The following is an 11,846-nucleotide window of genomic DNA, read 5'->3' on the forward strand; positions in this document are numbered from 1 at the left end:
CCTTGCGCCCTTCTTCACGGCCTCCGTTTCCTGCTCCCATCTCTTGAAACCGGTTTTCTTGCTCTTTTCTTTTTTTCTCCCTATTTTTGCCTCCGTATTCTTCGTCCCACCTTGCCCATCTTTCTTGTCTCACTCCTCAAGGGCTTTTCTTTTCTGCTCTCTTATTCTTCGATCCTTCTGTTCTTCTTTCTTTTTCCTCCGTTACCTTTTTCTACTCCCTTATTTTTGCACCGTCTCTTCATGCCTCTTTGTTTTCTTTCTCTTATTTCGCTTTTTCTACTTTTCTATATCTTGCTCTTCTCTTTAATATCACCAATATCCTTGTCCACTGTTTCCGTTTTCGACCTCCATTGCACCACGCCTCATGAGTAAAGAATAACCAAATTTTATAAAGTGAGACATTGGAAAGATTGTTATAATGTGAGGTGTTTCTATCATCCCGCAGGGCGTCTCGGCAACCATGAGTAGACACAAGCAGTTCTTGGGTTTGGCTGTGCTGGTTGGTTGGCTGAGTTTACTGTTGCCGGAGCGCGCTTCATCCTTCTCTGAGGTAAATATGTCTTAGCCTTGTCGTTTGGTGATTTCAGGAGATTATATTACTGTGATAGGCTTGTGAGATATTATCCTCCACAACACACACACACACACACCTACACACCCGAAGATCGATCTATGAGCTCTGAGCTCGCGCCGTAATGAGGAAGACTGGCTGGGTGACCAGCAGACGACCGTGGTGAATTACACACACACATTTTCAGGTGTCATGCCCTTACCACTGTTGAAATGTTCCCCTCAGGACGCCACGCTGAGACAGACCACCGATGTTATTGCCTTGAGTCCTTTCGGGCGTGAGTTTCAGCCTCGAGGAGAGTCAGAGCGAGCAGCGGGAGTGCCGGAAGATGGCACTGCTCCTCATACTCTCACACCAGCCAAGGACAGCCTTCACTTTGATGTCGCCGCAGCTCACCACGTGACAAGAGCTACACCAAAGGAACACTTCTCCCCGGACTCTTTCACGCCCTCACAGCCCGTTTCCTTCAGCAGATTTTCCTTCATCCCTTCTCGGCCTCCACTAGGAGCTGACACTTACTTCCGTGAGGACACAGAGGAGCTTGCTATCTCCCCCGGCAGACAGGTCCCTCGCACCCCGCCAATACCGCGACCACACCAAATTGACAGCCGCCGTCCCTTCGTGCATTACACTGACCGCTATGAGAAGGAAGAGGAAGAAGGAGAATATGTGCCTTCCTACAATCAGCGGCAACACTTTCCAAACTACGAAGACGGGAGTGTGCAGTATGAGGATGACGAACGTGATCCTCAATATGATGACTACCACGACCCCTACCACATCAGGGACGAGTACTACGACTCTCCCTCCCTGCCAGACCACCGTTCCCCGCACCACGAAGAGATTCCCCACCACCAACAACGCTACCCGCCCATAGACACACGCCAGCCGCTTCATCGAATACGCGCCGAGGAGGGAGGAGGAGGCGACGGTTCATGCAAGACAGTGAACAAGAATGGCATGACGTGTGAGGTGAGTCAGATTATATTCAGTTTGGAGTATGAATATTACTTCAATTTTCTCCTAACCAAAGGCTGTCTATACAGTATACAAATTCCAGATGTTTATAATCTTATCATCACGTTATGTTATACATCGCGACATCAACCTTCCAACGATGCTCCTCGAGATTTCTTCCCTTTTTTTTGTTGCCATATTTTGTTCCTATACCAGACAGTTAAAGACTTTCTTATTTTCTTTAAACAAACTACGATTTGTCTATTTTTGTCTAGACAATATTCCATCCTGTATTCGACACTGAATAATACACAAATGGCGCAGACTTATTCATTATGAAAACTCGAGCATAATCTTGTGACAGGTGTGCAGGGACGAGGAGGGCAGCTACTCGGAGCACTGCTCGCACAGTACGAGAAGCGACCAGGACGAAACCTATGCCACAGGCCGCCGCCACAGCAAGCGGGACGCCGCGCCCGCCACCTTCACCAAAGGTCCTTCCGGCTACATCCCCCAGATCCCCACCGAGAAACTCAGGTGAAAGACGCTGTTTGCTGAGCACCTAATAACTTGAGGATATAAGGGATCAGATGATGTGTGTGTGTAATTCACCTCGGTTGCCTGCTGATCACCCAGCCAGTCTTCCTCATTACGGAGCGAGCTCAGAGCTCATAGACCGATCTTCGGGTAGGACTGAGACCACAACACACTCCACACACACCGGGAAAGTGAGGCCACAACCCCTCGAGTTACATCCAGTACCTATTTACTGCTAGATGAACAGGGGCTACACATTAAGAGGCTTGACCATTTGCCTCGCCGCTTCCCGGGACTCGAACCCGGCCCTCTCGATTGTGAGTGGAGCGTGCTAACCACTACACTACGCGGTATGTAATTCACCTCGGTCGTCTGCTGGTCACCCAGCCAGTCTTCCCCATTACGGAGCGAGCTCAGAGCTCATAGACCGATCTTCGGGTAGGACTGAGACCACATCAACACACAACACACACCGGGAAAGCGAGGTCACAACCCCTCGAGTTACATCCCGTACCTATTTACTGCTAGGTGAACAGGGGCCACACATTAAGAGGCTTGCCCATTTGCCTCGCCGCTTACCGGGACTCGAACCCAACCCCCTCGATTGTGAGTCGAGCGTGCTAACCACTACACTACGTGTGTGTGTGTGTGTGTGTGTGAGTATGTGCAAGCCTTGATGTTTTGCAGGTCACAGGTGGATCGCATTGCAGTGCAGGAAGAGCGGTCCAGCCCCAGCTTGACCACTACCACCGCCGCCGCTGCCAAGAAGGCCCACCACCATGGTACAGTAAAGTGACCTGCTACTCCTCATTATCATCTCACTGTCACATTTCTATCACTTTGCCTTTAATCGCAAGACAGCGGAAGTAACTCACAGGTTGTTATGTGTGACTAGTCTTTGTAGAAGAAATTCAGTATACTGATGATAACAGGATTGTTTTGACCTGAACTGAGAAAACATTTTTATGACTTTCCATGGTAAAAATTACTTGCTGGAAAGAAATGACTTATTTATGAGCCGCAGAGCTTTCGAGATAGTATACATGTAGCCTAATGCAACAGAAGTAATTTTAGAGTTTCGATGTGACGTTAGTACAACTAAATGTGCTTCACTTTTAGAATACTTAACAAGCACACTAATGCTGGGCATCATACAGTCTTGTTACTATCTGTTTCGCTAGCTGATTATTATGAGTGGGTCAAAAATATCCCTCAGATCGCACTACAGCTGCCAGGCTAGTTCGAACAGCGGTGTGTGTGTTTCACTGTTTGATCTGCTGCAGTCTCTGACGAGACAGCCAGACGTTACCCTACGGAACGAGCTCAGAGCTCATTGTTTCCGATCTTCGGATAGGCCTGAGACCAGGCACACACCACACACCGGGACAACAAGGTCACAACTCCTCGATTTACATCCCGTACCTACTCACTGCTAGGTGAACAGGGGCTACACGTGAAAGGAGACACACCCAAATATCTCCACCCGACCGGGGAATCGAACCCCGGTCCTCTGGCTTGTGAAGCCAGCGCTCTAACCACTAAGCTACCGGTGTGTGTGTGTGTGTGTGTGTGTGTGTGTGTGACTCGTTTAAATTTGTAATATGTCAATCTTGTGGCTAGAGAGCAATGTTATTACAATCCACCAGCAGGGAACAATACAGTCGCCTAACCTGTTTGAAAACCTGCCGGTGGAGAACAGTATTTTCCTTTCTAATAACATATGTATTACATACATCTTGCTCTATTGTCCTCACCCGTGAATCCCTTGGTTCCTACCAGGAAATCAGAAAGTAATCACTTCTAAATACGAAGTCATCACAGGGCCACAGCCCACAAGTAAATAGTCCTAAGCCAAAAGGGAACGGTACCAGTCATTCATAATTTGAAAAGATGCACGTTCATTACTTGTTTGGGAACCACGGTTATGGCGTATTGTTCAGGAGCGATACAGTGCACAGAATCGTTAAGTATCCATTAAAACTTCCTCAAGATTCTTAGAGAGTAACAGTCCTTTGAATAGTTCTGCGTGAAAGCAATTTATTTCGTCATGTTTCGAAAAGTTATTAATTCCGCAAACTGTGGTGCTAATAGTATATATGACGCATTACGTTTGCCTCAACTTGTGATTTACTTTGTTGGCAGTTTCAAAAGCACTGGGAAAAATCCAAATGATATAGTGAAGCAGTGCTCGCTTTCCACGAACTTCCTTACACTCACTCCTCTCCTGCTTCCTTCCAGCCTTGAACACTCGACCCCCTTATCGCCCACGCCCATCCTGCCCTCTCCCTGCACCACACCCATTATCCTCCGATACATTACCTGATCCCAGTTCTCGCCTGTCTCACATCCCTCCCCTTTGACGCCCACTCTCCTCTTGCTCTCTTTACTACGCCCCACGCCCGTTCGCCGCCTCCTTCTTTTAGCCTTTCCCGCCCATTCCACGTATTTCCTGCCTTCTGAACCACGGCCACTCCCTGCTTCCTGCTGATGCCTGGTAACTCCCTGTAGACCCATTCTCGCCCTCTCCCGGCCACCTTCACGCCTCGACAACCAACGAGATTGCCTCATCTAAATCTAAATGCTCTCCCCTTTCCTTGTTTGAGTCGTAGCTACCCGAGTGACTCAAATGCTAAAAAGAACACTTTCTATATAGGCAAAGGGGAAATGTTTCTTATTTGCTCTGATACAACGGTGAGAAACAATAACCGAAAGGTGATGTTAATTAGACAGAGACTGGTATTATTGAGTTATCCTTTTATTCTTTCATTTACAGCAGTTTGCAAGAAAGTCACACCTATAAGTGTTTAAACCACAAATTTTCTACCGAAGAGTGTGTGTTACTGTGATTCAAAGTACAATCACTGTCATTGGGCTAATAGTCTGCAGGGTTCGCCTACAATACATTGAAAATTTTCTTCCAGTCTTAAACGCTTTGATCCCCTTGTCTGGATTTACTCGGAGTCTGTCAACAGATCAGACTTTAAAGAGTGAGGAAGTGAGTGCAGGTTACTTGACTTATAATCTCGACTGTACCTCCCTTGCCCTTAACCCTTGATGGCGAAATAAGAGAGAGTATCGTGTATTGTTGTACTCGGTTGTGTAGTAACATTTTTTATGGATATTTCTAATTGTGAACAGGGTCTTTTCAAACATGTAACGCTGCCAAGTACGGGCGGGGCTGCAGGTGGAGTGAGGAGCAGTGGAGAAGGATAAGTCACAGAAAAATGTGTTGTGACAGCGGCGTGTCTTTCTATATTGCTATGAATTCGTGGTGTTTGACTCGTTGTGTCTACGGCAATGAAGTAAATCGTATCATACATTTTTTATGTGAAAAAAAAACTTCTAAGTAAAGATGTTTTTAAATGAATAAGGAAACATATGAATAGATAAATGAACAAATGTATAATAAAAATCAACATGAAAATTATTTACAAAATATTCAAATAGAAGATAAATGTGGACAAACATCTCATATATATATATATATATATATATATATATATATATATATATATATATATATATATATATATATATATATATATTAAGCAATATTAGAGATTTTATTTATTTACTTTTTTTGACGGATCGTGATGCTGCTACAAAAACATGTACGTATTTCACTTTATATAGAACCTGCCTCTCCTTTCCTCCTCCCTCCGTCCGTCCCATTGTAAGTATTTCCCATTCTCCATCCATTCCCAGCACCAGTACCAATATATGACGGCGTATACATAACTGCCACATCCCCTCCCGAGTCCCCGATAAGTTCCGACCGCTGAGTATTGTGAATTTGTGAATGGCAGGTAATACACACGCTGCTACTACCATTCCCTGCCACCTCGTACTAATATCTCCCTTCCTTACGTCGCTAGCGGAGGCGCCTCAGGTCTCTTGTGCTGTGGTCAAGATGGGAATCAATAGTATTTTGGGGTCTTCTGTTGAAATCCGTTTTTTTTTTTTTTTTCTTGCCCCCGCTAAGGACGAGGAGTGTGTGAGGCGTCCTTCTCTGTCTGTGCTCTGTCTGTTATGAATCTTTTTTTGGGGGGTAGGGGGTGGGGAGAATGTGACTGTTATCCTTTTTCGCTCTTGTTGTTGTTGTCTTTTTTTTGGTTTATCATTTTCATCATTTGTATTTCCCTTAATCTGTCAATATCGTTCTTTCTTTTTTTTCATCTTCCTCCTCTCTTTTCACTCCGTCCTTGTTGTTATTGTTGTCTTTTATTTTGTTTATATATCTCATCATGTTTTAATTTCCCTTGTTCTGTCAATATTGTTCTTTTTTTTCTTTTCTTCTTTCTCTTCTTTCCCTTCTTCCTCCTTTTCCTCCTCCTCCTCCTCCTTCTCCTCCTTCCCTGTGGATGCAATATACGTGTAGCCTATGATGCTACTGTTGTTGTGGCGTCAGAAATTAAATCAATCTTTTTTTGTTCCTTTGTTCTCCTTGTTGTTGTTGTTGTTGTCGTTGTTAGTTCTCTCTCTCTCTCTCTCTCTCTCTCTCTCTCTCTCTCTCTCTCTCTCTCTCTCTCTCTCTCATATCAGTCCTCCTTATCTTCTTGCTCGCTTATAATCTCGTTTCCTTGAGTATTTTATGATTCTCTTTATCTCTGTCTGCCTCCTCATGTAACATCCTCGTTTTTCCCCACTCTTCATATTCTTCTCCTCCTCCTCTTCCTCCTCCTCGTCCTCCTCCTCCTCCTCCTCCTCCTCCTCCTCCTCCTCCTTATCCTCCTTGCCGTCTGTTCTTTCCTTTGTATTCCGTCTGCATTCCTCCTTCTCTATTATTCCTTATCATTATCATTATCTTCCACTTCTTGTTCTTGTTCCTGTTCTTGTTCTTCGAGTTTTAGTTTTTTTTTTCTTGTTCATGCTCTTCTTGCACCTCACCCTGTTTCACTCCTTCTCTTCGTCCTCCTTCTCTTCTAACTGAAAGCCAATCACCGGTTAAAAGCGAAATATTTTGTCTATAAAAAGAAGAAAACAAGCAATGAACCTCAAGACTTCCGCGCGAGCTTCTCTTCTCATTTTTTTTCCCCGCCTCCCAACGCGTGAAGGCGCCAGTGTGTCCAGGATATTGAAGATTCTTAGTAAGCGTGAGAGAGAGAGAGAGAGAGAGAGAGAGAGAGAGAGAGAATTTCGCTTTCATATCTCTTCTGGTTGTTAGATTTAAGACGAGAGGCGTAATGTATGTAAAATTTAATTTATCTCCTTATTTATTTATTATTTCATTTATTTTACCTTTGTTTTCATTCTTTTCTTTTTGTTAATTGTTTTTGCGTCAAAGCAGTGTGTTGTTCATATCTGAGTCGTCCTTTCTGTGTCCATTATCATTCCTATTTTTTTTTCTTTTTTTCATTTTCTTGAATTCTCGTATTTTTCTTGCATTTTCTGTTTCATATCAGTGTTTTTTCCCTCCTCCCTCCTGCCTTCGTGAGAGTCTTCAAAAAAGTTTTGTTTGTTTTCTTTTTCTATACTCCTCCTGCCCTTCACATTTATCTATCTAATCGTTCATTCATTTATTCATTGTCAGTATTTATTTCATTATTTTGTTTTTTGTTGTTTAATTGTTTTTTTGTTGTTATGCACGCGCCAGTCTTCCTTCCTCTTTCTCCGTCTTCTCCTCCTCCTCTGCCTCCTCCTCCCCTTCTGTTTACTCTGAAGAGTTTTGCATGTAGTGTATCAAGTTTGTTTATTTCATATGATGTCTTTCCAAGTGTTTGCTTGTGAAGATGGAATTTTCTGTCTGTCTGTTTGGCTGTCTGTCTTTATTTCTTTCTGTTCGTCTTTGTGTCTTTCTGTCTCTGCTCGTTTCTCTCTCGGTCTGTCTCTTCGTCTGTCTCTTTGTCTTTTACTTCCTGCTTGTCTTTCTATTTCTGTTTATCCGTCTTTCTGCATTTGTTTAATTTTGTTTCTGTTTGCTCTCTCTCTCTCTCTCTCTCTCTCTCTCTCTCTCTCTCTCTCTCTCTCTCTCTCTCTCTCTCTCTCTCTCTCTCTCTCTCTCTCTCTCTCTCTCTCTCTCTCTCTCTCTCTCTCTCTCTCTCTCTCTCTTATAAATAACCGTGATCTATTCCTATGAACAATTATGGTGTAATGTTCCTGCCACTAATGAGGCAGAGGGAATGGTGACCTGGTGACCAGGGTGAAGGACAGGTATACTAGTAATTTTCTCTCCTATACGTTCATTACTTCATTGGAGGGCAAAGAAAGAGCAGCGTCTAAGATGGAAAAATATTGCCTCTCTTATTAAAGCTGATCTGATTTTGTCTCACCCGTTAATTTCGTGTTTCTTCTCCCTTATTTTCTTTTATTTTGGCCCTCATCTCTTAATCTTTCTTCATATCTCCTTCCTTTCCTTTTTTTCATTTGCCCTTTCTTTCTTTCCCTCTTTCCTTTGTTTCTTTCTTGCTTTTTTTTCCCTTTCTTCCTTAATTCCCTCTCACTTTACATCTTACATTTCTTTCTTTTTTTTCTTTCATTCTTTGTCCGTGTATCCTCCACTTAATCATATCCCACTCTTTTTCCCCAACACTATTTTTTTCCCTTTTTACCCATTTCTTATTTTTTCATCCCTTATTCCATTCGTTCTTTATTTTTTTCTCTCTGTTCCTCGCATTCTCTTTCATTCTCCGCTTACAGTACCCCATCTCTTCTTCTTTATTTCTTATACACCACTTTTTTTTTTCTTCTCTCTTTCGCTCGGACCACATTCATTCCTTTTCTTCCTTCTTCTCTCTTCCTCTCCGCTCTTATCCCCACCTACCATTCATTCATTGATTCCATCTACCCTTTCTTTCTCTGCACTCCTTAACTTACTCCGTCTCATCCTCCTCCCTTCCATCCCCCCCCCACCTTAGTAAACCATCCTTCTCCCTAGGCTCAGAAACTGATCTCACCACCACCACCACCACCACCGCCATCGTCGGGCCCAAGGAAGCCGAATCCAGACAGGAGATGAGCTTCGGATTCGATTTTGATGACCACGATTTTACTTTCCACGATGACCACCTCTTCGACCTTGACCATGAGCCCGACTGGTACAGCCTGACAGGTCAGAAAAAGGAACGTATGTATGTATGTATGTAGTAGTAGTAGTAGTAATAGTAATAGTAGTAGTAGCAGCAGTAGTAGTAGTAGTAGTTGTAGTAGTAGTAATATTAGTAGTAGCAATAGTAGTAGTAGTAGTTGTAGTTGTAGTATAGTCTGTCCGTTTTGATTATCTCAGAGCAAACCGTGTGTTCGGTTGGCAGCTCTGCCTCACCTCTGCTGTCGGTCAGCCCCGCTGAGACGCAGATTCATTAACAAACATTTATATTTATTCACTTTACTCAGTAATGACACAAGTTACACGTTACTGAGTAAAGTGAATAAATATAAATGTTTGTTAATGAATCTGCGTCTCAGCGGGGCTGACCGAGAGCAGAGGTGAGGCAAGGCTGCCTGCCAACCGAACACACGGTTTGCTCTGAGATAATCAAAACGGACAGACTTTTTTTTTATAGTAGTTGTAGTAATAGTAGTAGTAATAGTAGTAGTAGTAGCAACAGCAGTAGTAGTAGTAGTAGTAGTAGTAGTAGTAGTAGTAGTAGTTGTAGTTGTAGTTGTAGTAGTAGTAGTAGTAGTAGTAGTAGTAGTTGTTGTTGTTGTTGTTGTTATTGTAATGGTAGTAATAGCAGTAGTTGTCGTCGTAGTAGTAGTAGTAGTAGTAGTAGTAGTAGTAGTTGTTGTTGTTGTTGTTGTTGTTATTATTGTAATGGTAGTAACAGCAGTAGTAGTTGTTGTCGTTGTTGTTGTTGTTATTATTGTAATGGTAGTAACAGCAGTAGTAGTTGTTGTCGTAGTAGTAGTTGTAGTAGTAGTAGTAGTAGTAGTAGTAGTAGTAGTAATCGTTGTTGGTGTTATAATGGTAGCAGTTGTTGTTGTTGGTGTTATAATGGTAGCAGTTGTTGTTGTTGCTGTTGTTATGATAGTAGTAGTAGTAGTAGTAGTAGTAGCAGCAGCAGCAGCAATAGCAGTAGTGGTGGTAGACGCGGTAGCAACAACAGCAGTAACAGCAACAGTGACACACAAGAAATTACGGAGACGGGAAATAGGAATTGTAAGCCAAGAAGCGCAAAGTGGGTACAAAGGCATCAAGACACAAGCCATTGGGAGGGAGAGATGGAGACGCAGATAAGTGGCAACGTGAGAGAGAAAGGGGTCAGGTATACACGCCAGAAAAAAAAAAATAATAAAAATGGAGGAACTTCATGTGCATAGAAAGGAAAAAAAAAAAAGGGCAAAAGTACGGAAAAAAATAGAATAGTGATTCATAACGTACACAAAAAAAGAATATAGACTTTTTATATTGGCATCACATCTTCAAACCTTTTATCTTATCACGTGTCCATTATTGACAAGTTGTTTTGCAAGTTATTGGATTCTCAAGAACGTTTTCTTATCCTAGTGATTGTTTCTTGTCTCATCACAAAGATACGCACCACAAGAACCCCAAGTGATCATCTCTGTGGTCTTTGAGGACAGGACTAGTGAGGAGTGTTTCAGTCTAGCCTGTTGTGTTTTATGGACAGTTGGGAATTTTTCGCGTATTTCTGTCTTTTGTTTGGTCAGTCTTGCAATTATATTTATCTTTCTCGTTATCTCGTGTCGCAGATAACACACTTTCAAGGTTTTCTTCCATGCTACGCCTCTTATCCCTCGTGTAGTGCCTCGTGGTGATAAGAAAACAGAAAAATTTCCCTCTGCGATATGCAAGAAATCAGAAAAATAAAGATAGTGAATACTGTCTTTATAAGCACCTATTAGAGAGGTAAAAGATTAAAAGTATTGAGTTTTTCAGTTTCTTCCTAGTAGAATACTGAGAAGTGGCTGTAGAATAAAGAGAGTGTCAAAGTGGATTGTGATTAAAGGAAGATGGCAGAGGAATAGTGTGTGCCCGTTGTGCTTGTCCAGCGTCAAGTTCAGGATCTGGCACATATCATCCTTTTCTTCCTGCTCTGTGTTCTCGTGTCTTTTTTTTTCTTGTGGGGATTTAATTGCCTACTTTCAAATAGTCGTATCGTGCATAAATTTCCTACTTCATGCAATACCTTATGTCACTCGTCAGATGGATACTTTAGTCTGAGGACGAGAGAGGAAAGGGAAAAGATTCAGAAAAGTGATGGTTCGGTTTTCACAGTCAGACATATGCTTTTTTTACACAATACACATCTGCCCTATTTTTTTTTCTCCACAGACATTTAGGTACACACACACACACACACACACACACACACACACACACCCACACGGCCTTCATTATTTGCTGTTTATTTCTCGTCCTCAATACCCGCCATGATAATATACTAGTGTGTGTGTGTGTGTGTGTAGGTGGGGAGGGCAAGTCAATACGAAGTAGCATAGGTTAGAACTTGTTAAACCTGCTTGCTTCCAAACTTCCTTAATACTCGAAGTCTATTCCAGTCTACGATCTAACCCTCAGCATTAATTTTTGTACATCAATTTCCTCCTCACCACTTGCCACTCCCCATTCGCCGCTCTGACCACCATAATCAGTACCAACTCATGTCTACCACCATCATCACCACCTTATCACCATCACCTCTCCACTGTCTACTTACATTCACCATCATCCATCATCCTCATCACAATCTGTTATTATCCTCATCACTTCTTCCTCATCATTCTCATTCATTATCTAACACTCGATCACTGCCATCATTACTCAGCACATAATCACAGATTACCATACACACAAGACCTCATCACCTCCCATCACTCTTGA

At 42.7% G+C, this 11,846-nt stretch overlaps 1 protein-coding gene across 1 annotated transcript; it reads left to right on the forward strand.

The window, feature by feature from the left end:
• Window positions 1-302: 302 nt before the first annotated feature.
• On the forward strand, window positions 303-9,364 carry LOC123517190. The gene is made up of 6 exons (XM_045277194.1): window positions 303-550; window positions 797-1,543; window positions 1,893-2,065; window positions 2,753-2,847; window positions 8,940-9,113; window positions 9,288-9,364. The coding sequence occupies exons 1-6, from the start codon at window positions 461-463 to the stop codon at window positions 9,362-9,364; spliced, it is 1,356 nt and encodes a 451-aa protein (XP_045133129.1). The 5' UTR covers window positions 303-460.
• The last annotated feature ends 2,482 nt before the right edge of the window (window positions 9,365-11,846 follow it).

This window comes from Portunus trituberculatus, chromosome 41 (assembly GCF_017591435.1).
Source record: "Portunus trituberculatus isolate SZX2019 chromosome 41, ASM1759143v1, whole genome shotgun sequence".
NCBI lineage: Eukaryota > Metazoa > Arthropoda > Malacostraca > Decapoda > Portunidae > Portunus > Portunus trituberculatus.